Genomic DNA, 16,936 nt, shown 5'->3' with positions numbered 1-16,936 from the left:
ATCCTCTCTCTTGATACGATAGAAAATAAAGTATCGTTAGCAAAAAGGAGATGCATAACTTCAGGCGCACTGCGAGCCACTTAACACCTTGAAACATATTAAGCTCCTTGTACACTCCAAGAAACCTAAACAACATTTCCATCGTATAGAAAAAAATAAAAGGACTGAAAAACCCAGTGGAAGGCCCCTAATATGCAAGTAAAAGGAGCAATTTTTATCCTACAAAAGAAAAAGAGGAGATTTATTATAGCTTCTAATCTCCAAGGAGCACTGCAAGTAAACCGGTTCACCTGCCTTACGCACTTCTCTTTTCACAGTTAAGGGAAGAGATTTTAATTCTGTTTAGCCTAGGCAGGTAGGGTAAGGGGTTTATTTCACTTGATTTGGTAGTCTCTGAAATCGCACCCGACAACAAATAGTCCATGCACTACTTACTCATGTACCTTCTTGGATCCACATCCTCTACTTCCATCTGCTATACTTCCATCCTACTTCTACGATTTTTCAGTATGCCACGTGGCTTGACAGCCATCCAACGTCTAGAAATGAAACCATTCAAAAAAATTCAAAATGCTTTCAAAACCAGATGAAACCTTTGAACCAAACCCTTAACCCCTAAACAACCCAACCCGACTGGCTCAAAGATGAAACGAGCAGCAGGAGAAGAAGGGTCTACTGGGTGAATCTCGCAACCTCCAAGGGATGAACCGCTGAACCCTAACTAGGTCGTGATATCGTCTCCGACGGAAGAGAGGACTTGAAATTTCCGGCGAACAAAATCAGAGAGGAGCTTGGAAGATTACATTTTTTTTTTTTTCCTTTTTTTAAAACAACGAAACTGTCGACTATAATGGGGTTCTGGGAAGCAACGAGTCTGAGCTGAGGTCTAAGAGAAGCCCTCATCGTTTGCCAAGACCTTGACAAGAATGGTGGAGATTGAAGAACACCGTACGTAATCTTCAAATTGTTAATAAAAGAGATGAAGAGAACCCAAATAAAGTATGATGGAAACAACTGGGCAGAAACAAAACAAAAGCCTAAGAAATTTCAATAGAAAGTTGTGATCAGAAAAGATGAACAATTATCTGGATGAGGATGGAGAAAAAAACAGAGAACGAGAAAAAAATTCAACACATCAAAAAGGTAAAAAGCAGAAAAAGGAAATAGCTTAGATGGTAACTCAAGGAAACAGTAAAATGAGAAGAAAGAAAGAAAACCCAGATAAGAAAATTTGAGACGAATGGAAATGCAAGCAGAGAAGCACAGAAACAGATCCAAATGAGGTGAAACCGTGAAAATCTCTCCAGCCCCAACTACCCTGTTATGGTTGATGAACTAAACCCAGAATTCAAGAAACAAGAAAATACTTGATGGAGATTTTATTTACAGTGTTCTGTATTTTTTTTCATCATCTGCTTTGATTTTTGATTTTGTTCTTTCTTTTATCCATTTTACCCTATATGAACAGGTCTGAGGCGGTTTGCGGTAGACCGTTCTTCTTCTCCTGCTGCTGCTCCTCGTCTCATCTTTGATTTTGCATTTTTAATTCCTTTTACAATCCAACAACCCAAGTGCTAATTCGCGTTTCGCTCGGTAAGAAATAAAGACTCTAGAGCTCTAATGGACTGAAGCCTGAGAGTGGTTCAGGAATTAAGCTCTTTCCAATGAGCCAGTAAGGTTATGTTGAGTTTTCCTTCTGTTTATTATCGTCGGTCGAAGATGGAGCCATTTTCCGTCTCAGTTTGGTAGCCAGATGATGGAGCGATGGAGAGGTTCTGCAACATCTTGTTTGAGGGCTTTTCGTTCTAAATGAAATGGGGATGAGTGAAATGGAGATGGGTTTAGTTTGAGTGAAAATGGTTCGGTTAGAAGTGGGTTTAATTTGAGTGAAATCTGGTTCGATTAGTGGGTTTGGTTTAGGGGTTTAAACCGTTTTAAAGAGAGTCTCTTCAGAATTAAAATATTTTTTAATTTAATTCAATACAAGCCGTTGGATGGTCAAAAAGACAGATGGCGTGCTGAGAAGTCGTGGAAGTAGGATGGAAGTACACCGATGGAAGTAGAGGATGTGGATCCGTACCTTCTTTGTATTCTTAAAGTTTTATAATTTGTTTTGCCACTTGGTGAACTCTGATTGAACTGAAACTTGAAATGTGATCAAAGAACCTTGGGGTCAACCTATCCATCAAATTTTAACACGTTGGAGCTACTAGGTGGCAAATATTTAATGTCAGCTGATGTTTTGTAAACTCAACCCCCATAGTAACACACCTATATATATATGTACATGATAGGCCCAACATCATTTTACATCCAGCTTTATACCAATTTTGATTACCCGGTTCATCCTACGTGATTACACCTGGGGTCAGTCCCTTTACCCGACAAACGAAAACTTATTATTATTTTTATTTTTTGCAGATGAGGCAGGATGGCCATCTGAATTCACAATTCTTATCAAATTAAGGTTGTGTTTGGTATATATTTTTAGAATAGATTCTATGCTTGAAAAAGCAATGTCTATTCCAAGAATGCATACCAAACACAGCCTAAATTTCCAATTCTTCTTAGCAGATCATTGTCTCTCACCCACTGACAGGAGATGATTGACAAGAACCCATTGCTGCTTAACAACACAATAGCTGATTACACATAATCAAACGATAACTAATAAACACAAAAAGATGCACAGTAAGACAAACATTATACCACCCAAATAGACCCTGCGCCAAATCCGCAATCTGTAAATTACCATTACAAATCCATACGTTCACCCAAGTCTGCAGAGAGTTCTAACCAGTTCGGGAAGGAATGCAAAGAATGCATCCATTAGATTGGCTTTAGGATGAGAAGTAATCGGCTGACAATTTTAAGTCATGAGTCCATCTTATGTAACGGCAAGGTTGTTCCATTGTGACCAGGTGGTCGCAAGTTCAGGTCTGAAAACAGCCTCTATGATAGCAAGGATACGGTTGCATACATTATGACCCTCCCCAGACCCCGCTGTGGTGAGAAACTGCGGGAGCCTTGTGCACTGGGTATGCCTTTTTTTTTAAGTCCATCTTATGTAAAAGCAATGTCATATCAAGCACACACATGAATTAGCAAGCAATTGGAATTGACGCATCCTAGTGTAGATCCCCAAGAGCTCAACAGAGAAATATAAAAAGCTCAACTTGTATTACATGAATGTTTTCAAAGCAAAGAAATTTTCATTGCTGGCAAAAATCTTTCGACTACAATAGACGATGAGTCACCTAGATGTACACAATCCCTCCCCAACCCCCAACAATGCATGATGAGAGCTTCTGGTGAGAGCTTCTGGTGATAGCTTCTGGTGATGAAACCATATATTGATGGATTCTAGCAAACCTGTCCTGGCCCTTGCCACAATTTGGAGAGGGAAAGGGGGGGGCGGCGGGGTACATCTTAAAATGGCAACACCGCAACTCTATTTCTCTTCAAATAAAAAAAGGAAGGAAATTCTCTGAAGCACCTGATCCTTTATGGATCCCTATGTTCCTCCTCAATCTCCTGTCATCCAAAGAATATGTTCTTAAAGCCACCAACCAGAAATTACCGGTTCTGAAGTCCCTCAATTGCTTTCTTCCATTGATAAGCTCTTTGTTTTGCATCGTCAAATGACATCACCTTCTTTGGCTGAACATTCCACAAACCGAATTCAGATGAAGTGGACAGAAAATTCATGGGAAGAAAGAAAGACATAAGACAGAATCTTACTGTACAAATTTTGACATAAGAAAGTATCTTACTGTACAAATCTTGAAGTTTGAAGCACTTGATACTTGGATGCTGAGGTCATTGGGGTTATCGGACCATATTATGTTCCCTTTGACCCCTTTTACTGTCATCTTTGAAGGATCCACATAAATCAATTTTGGTTTGTCAGTGAGGATAAGCTGCACCTTCTTGTTTGTTAGCTTTCGTATTTTCTTCACCATTGAAATCATAATAACAGACTCCCCAGGATCCAGAAACTGCTGCCTGTTAACAAGATAAAGCAAACAATTGCGTTTAAGCAAAGCTGGATTTGGTAACAAGATAAAGCAAACGAATGCGTTTAAGCAAAGCTGGATTTGGTAACAAGATAAAGAAAATGAATGCGTTTATGCAAAGCTAGAAAATCTACTAAAACAGAATAAATGTTTTTTTTTTTTTTTTGGGGGGGGGGGGGGGGGAAGGGGCTGATCCTCTTACCTTTTTCCCTTTTTTTTCTTCTTTTTTTTCCCCTCCTGGAGCAGGGTTTGGCAATTGGCAGGAGGGGGCAGGCAAAAGAAAAAGGAAAAAGATAATAGAGCTATAAGTTACATACCACCTCAATATTATGTTCATGCCCCCACCCACCTGTTGGTGAATTTTATACTGAACTCGTGGATACCAAGCTACATGCACCAAAGAAGGAGAAATTTGGCAGAAGTGAAAAACAAAGGTGCAAAGAATCTAATCATATATGTTGATTCTTGACATCCATTCAGGTGGATCTACATATGTAGTTGCTTGTAACTTGAAAAACCTCAAATAGAACATGTAATATGTCAATAAACTAGAAACCCCAAAGAAAAAACAAAAAAAGCAACATGATGGGAGAATACCATCTGGAATCAAAGGAGTCAATGGAAGCAAGTCTGGTCACATGACTAGTTGCTTCAGAAGACGACGTTGCTCCACCAGTCCCCTCGATAGCTCTCATTGAACCATCCCCAACATGCGAAGAGTTCCACGAAGATTCCTGAACATCATCAGCCTCAGCAGTCTGAAACTAAAAAGAATGCAAACATGCACTTTCAATCACTTTCGGACACCTAGCAGTTGCTAGGTGCCCTAAGTTCAAGAAAGGTAAACGTGTACCCCTTTTCAATATAGTTGTTCAAAAACAGTATCATACGTTAGACTCCAAAGCAAGTTTTGGAGGAGTCTGGTTTCTTAAATTTTCCCAGTCGATTCCCCTGAAAAATGGATGCATCTTGAGTGCAGCGTAGCCATCAGATCCAGCCCCTGGTCTTTTGCTTGGATTTATATCCTGTATTAATGCAGCAAAGTTCATTAAACCTACAACTAATTATATATCATAACTCTATAATTTCGTTTTAATTGTTTGGATAATGACCCAAGCAGAAAGGTCTTTGAAACTAACTCTAATGTACCATAAGGCAAAATATAAAATGCTTACAGAATAAATCCTAAGCCAAAAAAGTGGACCATTGTGAATAATGGACTAAGCATTAACTTCGAGAAATATAAAGCAAATAAGGGAAGTGTCATACTAGAGGTGAGACTTATAAAAAGAAGGGATTACACCTTGGTTGGAAACCCCATGAAGATTCAACTGTTTCAAGACTAAAAAACAAATGCAAGCTCTTCCATTTATACCTTAATACGAAATTTTGGTGAAACAGGACAAAGAAAACCTCGCAAAATCCAAATCCAATGTGGGAGGGAAAAGACACATAAAACTTGACACTGCACCCCCACCCCCCAAAAAAAGACAGATTCTAAATGGTATATTAACGTCATGTGGATTTTGGCATGGGTATGTATGTGAGTAGAAGTCTGATATATTAGAGTATTAAATCTTAGAACAGGGAGTCTGAGCTAATATGGATTCCACACATGGTATGAGCACATGAAAACACCATACATGAAAATTATAAAGTGTTGAAGGAGCAAACAAGTTAACAATCTAGCATGCAATTCGATTTACGACATGATATTTAGAACTAAATAGGGGGTAGTGTACTAAAAATACCAGTGGTTAAGGTTAAAAAAACAATAACTGGTAATAATACAAGTTCACAGTTTTGCTGCATGTGTTTAAGGTTAAAAGAACGACGACTTGAAATAATACAAGTTCCCAGTTTATGCTGCATGTGTCAGGTTAAAAGAACAATGACTTGTAATAATACAAGTTCACAGTTTATATTGCGTGCATCTACAAATTAGGGAGAGGGTTCTCTGAGCAAGCGGCAAAGAGGAGTGTACCAATGAGGTGCGACAAAACAGTATGGTATATGGAAGGGCAGCGATGTCATTTCATGTTAGGAGGAAAGAGAGATCGATACAGAGGTGCTAGTGTACCCTGCCTCAGCGGCTCAGAGAGCCTTTTCCCTAATAATTATTACATCCAAAATATAAATTAGATAAACAAAAAGTACGGCTTTTAAGGATCCAATACACATCCCCATACCGAGACCCCAAGTCATGTTATGCATATCACAGGTACTTCGGGAAGGATGAAGGGCCTGATATCACAGTGGGGTACATAAAAAGGCTCATCAGAATTTCCCCTATTTCTTAGCAACCAAAAGGTTTTAAATTTTTTTTTAAAACCTTTTTTAGTCCTAAGTTCATGATTTGAAGATAGTATTCAGTGAGGACTTCCATATTCTGTCCAATAGGTAATTAGGTGGTTCAATTTATTTTGGTTCCAAATTAAGGGGATTTGGTTCTGGACTTGGTCTATATTTATGGTAGTCATTGTATATTATAAATTGTTTCTTTATGGTCTTTTGAGGAGGAGTAAGGTTGGATGAACCCTAGTGTCGGAACCGCTTCCTCTAAAAGACCGACCTTGTAGGAAAGGGAGGAAACAATATGTTTATTAAACAGGAGCTCTAACACGGCGGACTATCCAAAGGGGGACACGGGTGGATAAATAATTCAACACCTGCCCGCTCCCAGGGGGACTCGATACCGTGACCCCTGCCTGCTCTGATACCATGTCGGAACCGCTTCCTCTAAAAGGCCAACCTTGTAGGAAAGGGAGGAAACAATATGTTTATTAAACAGGAGCTCTAACACGGCGGACTATCCAAAGGGGGACATGGGTGGATAAATAATTCAACAGGTTCAGGCTAAACACAACCCTTATATGAACCCAAATGAACCCAAGCCAAAAAGTCAACCTTCTCAGATGAAGGTCAAACTTTAGGAAACAATCACAAATAACTAGTAGAGATATCCTTCAGAAGATGTTAAGGATCTAACAGTTGGATTAAAAGTAATTAGGAAAGTTTAAATCTGAAACTGAAATTCAGCAGATAGGTGAATTCAAATTAAATCAAATCAGGAGCTCAAATCAAGGTGAAATTCAAATCGAGTTTCACTCTTAGGGCATTGAATCAAATCCCAAAATGTAAATCAAATCAAAAGGCTGGATTAAAATTAATTTAGGATTCTTCAAATCTGAAATAGAACAGTTGCTGAAACAGGAGATTTTGATAACTCTAAAATAAGAACTCAGATCAGGATAAAATCCTGGTCGTAAGTCAGTAAGGGAGTACCCTTTAATATCCCAAAGCCTCAACTGAAACTGACAAGTAAAACTGTCTCAGGTGAAAAAACAAACTTGACAGAAAGCAGGCTAAAAACAGGGTTATTGCAAGTTGTATTAATCAGGATTTAATGAAGTTGAAACACCAGGAACAGATTTAAGGATGATATTTAAAGCAAATCAAAGAATGAAATCTAAGAACAGTATGCCAATCGATGGGATGATAAACCAGTACGTTAATTGTAATAAAACAAAGTATTAGAAAAAACTAAGAAGATAACCAAGGCTTCCCACCTACTGGACCAGAATCCCACTGTCCTAAGGGCTCTTCACACCATGACTGAATTGCACAGTTAGGTCGAAGAAACAAACTCCAATTATTCTTCAATCGTATGGAGCTCCTGGCTCTACAAGCTTATATAAAAGCAAAAATAAATCCATCCCTAATCTGACTAGGAAATCAGATCCTAGTCTGACTATGAGAATATACCTATTGCTAATTACAAAGCATAACAGAGAAAGGAAAAGAAACATAGTTCAACTAGGAAAACTTAAATTAAATCTTACAAGCTAACTACGAAGCCCACAGATGGGCTGAACTAAGCCCATTAATGGGCTGGAATCCCTTAGCTGGACCTGGGCCTGGGCCTGGGCTTGGCCCTTCTACTTGTGGGTAATTTGTTAAATAAGCTTGTATGTATTTAACTTTTTACCTCCCTAGGTACTCTTATGTTCGTGTGGGTGTATTGATGTAATTTTACATGGCATCCACAAGTTAGTAAAAATAGGGGAGAAATCGATTCTCTCCCCAAGCATTCCTACGTACTCTTCTTCTTATTATTCCTTTCTCTTCTCTTCTCTCATCATATTTCCTTTTATAACTTTGAACTAATACCTACATTCTGCATTAATTTAACCAGGTTAGGATACGTATTATTGAGTTCAGAAGTTTGGTTAATAGCATCTCGTCTCTGGATAAGTTGTCTTAGACACTCATAGCCAAATCAGCTTGTGTGCTTTGATTCTGGTTTCTCTCTGGCTAACTGGATTCTCTATAAGGCTAACTTGTTAACTACAGTGTGAATGGAATATGGGGGCACCGTATCTTCGGAGACAGATCTTATTATACAGATTCAATGAGGAATGGCAAAAGCATAAAAGAAGTAGCAAAATGTGATGACAGATGAGTAAGTAAAAAAGACCTTTCAAGCAACATTGCTAAAAGCCTCAAACAGCAGTACAACCTATGGTTCACAAATATGACAAAAAAAGAATAGTAGAATACTACTTCCTAAAAGTAGCTTTGAAATTATAGTAAAAAAAAAAATCCCAATGTAAAACAATAAAAAGTTACAGAAAATATGTTCAGGGTATGATTGCTAAGGCTGGTCAGTAAAAGCAAGCTTTCCACAACAATATACCAAATATCATGGTCTTCTTTCCTATTCCCCCCCCCCCCCCCCACAACGCCCCTGTTTGGGGGGGGGGGGGGGTGTGAAATAGACAATAAGTATTGGTTCAGGATTAAAACTCTAGGCCATGGGCTTTAACGAGTTCAAACTGAAATCAAACCCAATCTGCAAATAACTTGTGACTTACCATTAATCTATCAATAAGATCTTTAGCTTCTACAGAGAAGTAGTCTGGAAATCTAATATCTCTGGCTATAATTCTTTGAAAAATAAGCCATTCACTAGCATCTTTGAATGGAGAAGTTCCTGAAAGCATCTGATATATAGTGCATCCGAGAGCCCAAAGATCATTTCTGTTTTTGACATAAGTAAATACATTAAATGTCATATAAACCATATTTTCTATATAAAAGGAGATTTTATTATATATATATATATGAAGAAAAAGAATAGTTTTATTCAGTTTCTAAAAATTAAAACTTCTGATATGTAGTGTGCATGTCCACAGTGTCCCTTACCCAAAAGTTGCTGGGGAAGAATTAAGTACTTCAGGTGGGACATATGCAGCTGTTCCCACAAAGGTGCAAGCCTTATCATCTGTATGGTGCATAAGGAAATATTAAACCATCACTCAAACAATTCAGTTTAAATGATTTCCTCAGGATAATATGATAACCTTACCCGATGATGCATTTGGAAGGACAGTAATTCGGCTATCTTGCATAGGCTTTACACTACCAAAATCTGCAATTTTAATATGTCCTTCTGCAGTAAGTAGCAAGTTCTCTGGCTGTCATTAAAAAAAAAAAATGTTAGCCTGCTCAACATGCCATGAGACAGAATGAACAAGTAACTGGAAGTACCTTAATGTCTCGATGGATCAATCCCACACCATGTATGTACTCAAGAGCGTCCACAACTTCTGCTGCATAAAAGCGAGCTTCATCCTCTGACAGATGACCTTTCTGCATCCATTGAAAGTTAATCAGATGCCATGGAAGGACAAAAACGGCAGGCATCAAAATAATGGAAGAAATAAATGCTTCACAGTATATTAAATTTATTTACCCTGGTTATTTGATCAAAAAGTTCTCCACCTTCACAAGATTCAAGCGCCATATCTTCAAAAAACAATGAATCAGGACAATCAGATTATAAAGTAAAGGGAAAAAGTAACCAAATATTACAAAGTAAACAAGCTTAGGTCCATTTGAAACAAAGACATTGGTTCAGAAAGAAAGTAGTAGAAGTTAAATCAAGCATGGAAAACATGAAATATTTATTAAATTAAAAAAACAAAAATACCTACACAGAGAAAAGGTGTCTTGAAATGTAAAGAATAGCCGGACAATGCCAGAATGGTCTAACTGATCAAGAACAATACGTTCCAGCTTCACATATGATGTCTTATTTTCTTTTGTGATGAATTTTTTGTCCATAATCTTCAAAGCATATACATTTCCTGTGTCCTTCTTCTTTGCCCTAACAACCTGATCACAGATTACTAAATATTCACACTAAAATTCAAAAAAAAAATAAACCATAAAATATCACAATAAGTGGGATCAAACACTTTAGCCGACGCATCTAAACAGCAGCCAATGATCCAACATTATAACAGGTTTCAGGATTAACAAACAATTTACTTTTGGGAAGGAGCAATGAAAATTCCAAGTCACCACATTAGAAATGGGAAAGCATTTAAATTCTCCAAAGTTCAGTGGCCACCCTGGAATTGAGGAATGAGGACTACAATAGGTAAGAATACCTTCACAAGCACAATACTCATAATAAGGGTTCATGATGTCCATATAATTTAAGAAATAGGAAATGCAGAAAAATGGTGGATGGTAATTCATAAGCAGGCGGTTAGAGTGATTCCTTTGGTAAGAACATTAGTTCCAAATCTCAGAAGGTTGGGCGAAGACACCGAAGAGATCTCTTTGGCGAAGGATATGGGCTTAAAAGATTTCTGGTTGGAATGAGATTTCAAACTTCATAAGATGCATTAAAGTTAAAGTTTAGCCCATTGAATACTTTTCTTCAACCCAAGCGATGTTCCATGAAAATTGCTAGTGATTTCAGTACTGCTTTTCTGATCTTTTGGAGAAACAAACTTAACAGTAGAGTAGCACTCATTGAAAAATGAGATTATTCAGAAATACACATTAAATGTTGAGATTATGTTCGATGGAATAATTTTTTAGATTTATTACTGCATCCCCAAGGTTTAGTCCCACTTTTACAAGTTAGTGGAATCTTTATGCCCAAGATCCCAATTCCAGTAGTCATTTATTTGGTTCCTCCAAGGAACAGGGACTGCCTAAGGTTTATTGAGAGTTCAAATAACAATTTTAATGATGTCTTAATTCATCTTTCCTAAAAACTGTGAATTGAATTGACTCCTTAAATCTCGAAAATTGAATATGAATTGGCTATCATGATTTCGAACAAGCCGTTATGGTGAAATTAGTAGACAGCCCTTCTATGACCTATAGCTAAAAATAATTGATATTTAGCAAATCCTGAAAACCTAGATAAGATCTAGAAGTTTCAAATTTTATCAAGATTGGGAAATGTAGGTAATTCAAAGGCCACATAACCTATATTAACCAATCTAAATATAGATTTGAATTTCCTTCCAGGCAGCAACCGCTAGAAAATACTTCAATCCCAGTTCCTTTAGCCTCCATCTCATTATAAAATCTTATCAGACTTTGGTGGAAACCTTCCCAACCATTTTATTTTTCCTTCCACGATTCCATGAGACACAAAATGATGTCAAACTGATCATGCATACCACCAGGAGGGCAGTATCATATTAAGCTTATGGATCCTTCACCCGTCCACCCACCCAAAAAAAAATAAAAATGCAGAGCAATGGCAAAAGGCAATTGGTTTGTTGTTACTTCAAGGTGGAATCTTCAAAACCTGCTGGTGTAACTGGATAGATCATGGAAACCATGGAGTGTCCGCCTCCTCTCCCATCCACCCACCCAAAAAAAATGAATGGTTTGGTCATAGGCATATGGTCGTAGTTGCAGGCGCCGATAATGGATTTTCTCACTAGAAACCTGAATTCATCAAAGACTAACAAAAGAAGTAGGTTTTTTCTTCTTATTCCTTGGTACCTAATAAAAAGGTGGGTGTGTGTGTGGGTGGGGGAGAGGGGGGAGGGGGGGGGGGGCGCAGGGGTGAAGATACCAACACAATATTTCATCAAGAGAGGACCATTAGAGATTACCCACAAATCAAGCCAATTATAATCAAATAGAGAGAAAAAGAGAGGAAACCTTGGAATAAGAACCGACGCCATAGATCTTTCCCAATTCGAAGTCTTGGATGGTAAAATTCTCTTGAGGGGCCCTAAACGCGAAGCTCTTAGATCGCTGAACGGAAGAGTTAGAGTTCTGAAGACGAAGCTTGGAGTCGAAATCCTTCTCCATTGTTGTTTCAGCTGCTGCTCTGCCACCTTCACCAACAACCAATGCCAACATCTCACCACCCTATCAACCTATGCCTCTCTTTCTCTCTCTCTCTTTCTCACTCTTTAAATTAATTACTCTGTCTCTCTAGAAAGGAGAGAAGAAGAGAACCTCTTCTTTTGCGAGGAGTGGGCGAGAGGAGGGGCTGCTTCTACGTCACGGCCTCCAACGAAGGGAAGACGGTCAACGAGAACACCACAATAACCCATCAGATTCCCTTCTTTGCCTGCCTGATAAAGCGATAAAAAAGCTCTCGTGTTCCATCTGCCACTTCTCAGCTTCTCTCTCTGTCTCTTACACCCCCCAAAAAAATACTTCTCAGCCTTTATTATTTTTTTTCCGCCTTTCCTAACACCAACATTTATTTGTTTTTCATTTTTAAGCAGCAACAGCTTCACCCTTCAGAATCTGTGAAGGAAAGAGAATAATAAGAAACAGAAACAGAAGAAAGAACAAAATAAAAAAAATGGTGACGATGAGAAAGAGTAGAAGAAGAAGTATTTGTTCTCTTTCCTTTTTTTGCTTAAATCCTTAAAAATATGGTTTTTCCATTCGAATTCTTGTAATTCTTTTTTTTTATTTTTAAAAGAATAATAATAATAAATAAACGATGAATGGATATGGATGGATGAGTGATGACATGGGAGGTATTATGGGGACGGGAAGCACATGGGAATGAATGATGGAGGTCATTTTCCCAACCCTAAAAGCTCGCTCGCTCGCTTGGTCCGACGCTCGCTGCTCATGATTGGGAAACAAAAACCAAGTCCTCTTCCGCCACCTGTGCTTCTCTCCATCTTTCTCTCTCTTTGGCTCTGGCTCTCAAATAGTAGTTTCTTTCTGTTTTTCCTTTTTTTGGTAAAATTTCCAGGTAAGAAAACCCTAAACTTGAGAATGTCCATGCCCAGTCAAAGCGGATACGAGAGGAAATAATCGCAGTAGATCTTAAAATTCTACTAATCTTCAAATCTTACCAAGGAAATGAGGAATCGTATTATAGTAAGGTCTTGTTATTCTATACCTATAGAAAGTATTTGTCTGTTCGATCGACAGTTCTTAGCTCTTCGGCCATGGATTCCAACATCCGAACTCCGAGATTTCTGGCCGTACGTGGTGGACCACATTGTGTCTCCAACCTGCCTGCCCATACCTAGACCTACCTTACCTGGCCATGGAAGTTCATAAAGAGAACTTTCCAAGGCCACAGTTGCAGTTGAAAATGTCAAATTGCTCATTCTATATAGTATATTTCCCTTCCAGAGTTGGGATATTTCAGCCTTAGTCCAGGCCCAGCCCGGCTGGGCTCAAGGTGGGTCAGGCTTTGTCCTGTTTTTTATCATTTTATGATATTTCTCATACAAAATGTAAATAAAATTTTTTATAAGAAAAAGATTTGGTGCATGATCGTACACCGTGCACGGTTGAATGGGACAATTGGGGGCTGAAATGACTAAAAGCCCACTATTTGATGCATCGTAACCCTCTCCCCTTCTTATGGGAAAATTATCACCTCCAATTCTCGGCCCGACCCAATTCCCCCAATGCCTGTAATACAGGGGGTGGACCCCACCTAAGCAAATTACAGGCACTAGGGGAACTGGGCCGGGCAGGGAACTGGAGGGGATAAGGATCCCTTCTTATGTGGTCTTGCATGAAAACCCTCCCATATGTTCAATCAATGAAATGTATTAAATATAAATATGATACTTAATCTATATCCCTTATATGGGCACAAGTTCTTTGTCTGGGAGTGCATCAGGGTGCAGGTTGCGCCCAAACACATGGGGCGAGTTATGGCCGGGGTTTCAGGTAGATGATGTGATTCCAACATACAGAGGGAAGTAATAATGTTAGAATTTATGAGATATGATGTGTGTCTATCAAACCCTATTTAATTTGATTAAATTAATTAATTATAATTTATGATTATATGCTTAATTATCATTTTATGTATAATAACCTAAAAGTTATCATTTACTTGTTCACAACTATGGATAGATTTAAGTAATTTGTTCTAAGGTTGTCATATTGTATATTTCTCCAATAGTGATAGACATGAAAATATAGAGGTGGACACATTTGTGTGTTAAACATTGATCTGTGAGACTCTTAAATGGTTCATCGTCAATTTGGAATATCTAATCGTTGTTTTTGTTGGAAAATAATGTACTAAAATAAGTTTCAAAATATTTTGTTGTTTTGGCTTTTTGTGTTTCCCTCACACAAGCTTTTGAGTTTTGGGAATTGTTTTTGAGAAAGGAATTTTTTGTATGGAAAGATGTGTCTCACATTAAAAGTGGACGAGAGTGTCAAATGGTTAATATGTAGGAATATGAATCTAAGGATAGTGTTCCTTGAAGAGAGGTATCTCTTCTTCCTCATGTCTGGGGTGGTCCAGGATGCTTATCATGTGTGTCAAGCTGGGTCATGTCGTGTCGTGTTGGGACGGGGCTGGGCAAGGCTGTGAAATGTCGGAGCTTGTTAGACCCCCTACCGACCTGTCTTGCTCTCTATCCAGTGCACGGGCTGCTCACGTCGGCATTGGTTGGCCAATCATCAACGTTGGCCACCCTGAAATGATGCTGGTAACTGTTAGTTTCTTGAAGGGCTTAACCCTTTTGTAAAGGCACTTTCAAGGGATCTTTCACCTCTATAAATAAAGGGTGCCGCTCGCCTTAGAAAGGTCATTATGAAGTGACAACTCTCACAAAGCTCCCTCTCTCTCTAGTTCGTGCCTTTCTTTTCCTCGATACAATTACACATTGGTTTCCTTCATGTACTATCGTTATCTCTATTTTTCCTTTGTGAGTTTGAACACAACCCTATAGGACTCCAAGGGGTTTGCAATAAGGGAGTACACCACTACTATCATAAGTCATTAGGTTGTTGTATCTTGGACGCCAATTCACATATACCTAGTTGCGCTGATAGGGGCATCTATGGTCTTAAGGAAAGTGCCCATTGGTACGTATCAACTTTCATCATCTCAGTTCTAATTCGTTTTGATATTGTGGAGGAAAGCACTTTCCTTCTACAGATAAGTTTACATTCCTTTCAATAATATTTACAATATATTATTACAACAATTTTCTTCCTTTACCTAAGAGGCATTTATTGTTATATTTATGCGTTGTACGTCAATGGTGTGCTAATGGTTGATGCCTACCGACAAGACTGACTATATATTGATTCGCTCAACATGCAACGTATGAATGTGAATGTGAATGATGTTCAATATAGTTTCCATTGCCCTTTTAGGAAGAACATCCAAGTGAGTGAGTTGTCTAATTGTAACTTGTCAAAATCTGGGGCTGGATACTCGCTTTGTAAAGAGTTTGCAAAAAGGAAATTTATTTTATTAGTATATTAAATAAATATCATTTGAAAAGTGTTTTTGAAATTTTTGGGTCAAGTCATTGGTCATTATATTCGTATATTAATGTGCAATGGATTATAGTTTATGGTAGTAATTTAACTCCATTCCTGCAAAGTCCATTGTGAATTTTAGTTGTGTGGGGGAACTAACATAAAACCCCAAAAAAAAAAAAAAAAAAAAAAAAAAAGATTGTAGGGGGAAAAATGTAATAAAAATTTTCTACCGTTAAGGATTTTTTTGGCTACACCATTGTAGAATTATCCTTTTGTTCAATTAAGAATAATTTTAATGACTATCCTTTAGTATGGGAGAGAGAGAGAGAGAGAGTGTGTCTCTTCAAGCTTGGGTTACAACCATTAAAGAGGGAGCATTTGACAGAGATCATCATTGAATGTTACATTCCTTTGGAGGAACTCACCATCTGTAACTTCTAGGTAACCTTCTCTCCCATGTTACCGTCATCGAAATTCGTTTGCATGAAATTTTTATCTGGCATATTAATGGCAATTCACTCCGTTGCCACCATCAATAAAGACCCTACAACCCTAGATGGGTTGGCGTTTCCTTTATTATGAGATGAAAGAAAACTCTCCATAGTTTAATCCTTCCTCCAATCAACTCCTTCGGCTTGTAGCAGCAATGGATCAGTGGATGTAGCTAATTTCTAAGCTGAAAGCTGCTACTATGCACTCTCCCATTGTCCTGGACTTTCAAAGCTCTATTTTACTACTTGACTCAATTTTTGCTGAAACTTGGTATGTGAGTCAAGGACCTAGGGATCAACCTGTCCACAAATTTGAACCCCATCTAACATGCCACGAGGCAGATTTTTAGGCTGGCCAGATAAGTTTATCTAATCAAGCTAACCAGCTTTATATTTTGATATTTGAAGCCTCATTAGAGTTGAAATATCCATTGGAGAACAGAAATAGAGAGCACCACACCCAATGTCTCTGGTCAAGTTTTAGCCCCAACAAAGCAAGATAAGAAGTGTAAAATGAGTTCAAATTTATACTGAAAAAAAAAAAAAAAAACCCCCACTACTGTACATCACAAAATGATATTTTTGCAACTGTATATCATGTATCTTATCCTAATAGCCCAAAGTCCTTTTGAGTAGATCTTTCACTTGGATCTATCTATCTATCCAAGGATTGGATTTGTAGCATCAGCCCTAAACATGCAAAACCTCTCCAGATATGCTTACCATAAAGAAACCACCTGAATCCACATTGGTTGGACTCCAGTTGAAGTAATTGCTTCACATCAGTCCTAGTTTTTTGCAGATCCTCAAAACGACCAGTTTTTTTTAGTAACAACCTTCTTGTCGTTTAGGGTTTAGGGTTTAGCCCACTCCAATCATACATAGTAT

At 38.2% G+C, this 16,936-nt stretch overlaps 1 protein-coding gene across 3 annotated transcripts; it reads right to left on the bottom strand.

Annotated features, from left to right (window-relative positions):
- Nucleotides 1-3,326: 3,326 nt before the first annotated feature.
- On the bottom strand, nt 3,327-12,471 carry LOC122671385 (3-phosphoinositide-dependent protein kinase 2-like). 3 transcript variants are annotated; one of them, XM_043868561.1, is made up of 11 exons: nt 11,997-12,468; nt 10,013-10,193; nt 9,772-9,824; nt 9,567-9,668; nt 9,385-9,493; nt 9,222-9,300; nt 8,891-9,056; nt 4,907-5,041; nt 4,614-4,774; nt 3,774-4,005; nt 3,327-3,660 (listed from the first exon to the last, which is right to left on the bottom strand). In XM_043868561.1, the coding sequence occupies exons 1-11, from the start codon at nt 12,198-12,200 to the stop codon at nt 3,577-3,579; spliced, it is 1,506 nt and encodes a 501-aa protein (XP_043724496.1). In that variant the 5' UTR covers nt 12,201-12,468; the 3' UTR covers nt 3,327-3,576. The 3 variants fall into 3 exon arrangements, with proteins under 3 accessions (XP_043724496.1, XP_043724497.1, XP_043724498.1); XM_043868562.1 differs by having other exon boundaries at nt 4,614-4,750; XM_043868563.1 differs by lacking the exons at nt 3,327-3,660; nt 3,774-4,005 and having other exon boundaries at nt 4,627-4,750; nt 4,870-5,041; nt 11,997-12,471.
- Between the last annotated feature and the right edge of the window lie 4,465 nt (nt 12,472-16,936).

Source organism: Telopea speciosissima, chromosome 8, assembly GCF_018873765.1.
Source record: "Telopea speciosissima isolate NSW1024214 ecotype Mountain lineage chromosome 8, Tspe_v1, whole genome shotgun sequence".
Classification (NCBI taxonomy): domain Eukaryota; kingdom Viridiplantae; phylum Streptophyta; class Magnoliopsida; order Proteales; family Proteaceae; genus Telopea; species Telopea speciosissima.
Note: the sequence above shows the minus strand (reverse complement) of the source record. Positions and strands in the feature narration are given on the sequence as shown.

Coding starts and splice junctions, on each gene's coding strand:
- LOC122671385 (XM_043868561.1), bottom strand. CDS start 12,200: ATGTTGGCATTGGTTGTTGGTGAAGGTGGCAGAGCAGCAGCTGAAACA. Junction 9,825..10,012: donor TCAAGACACCTTTTCTCTGT/GTAGGTATTTTT, acceptor TGTTTTTTGAAG/ATATGGCGCTTGAATCTTGT. Junction 4,775..4,906: donor AACTTGCTTTGGAGTCTAAC/GTATGATACTGT, acceptor TTTTAGTTTCAG/ACTGCTGAGGCTGATGATGT.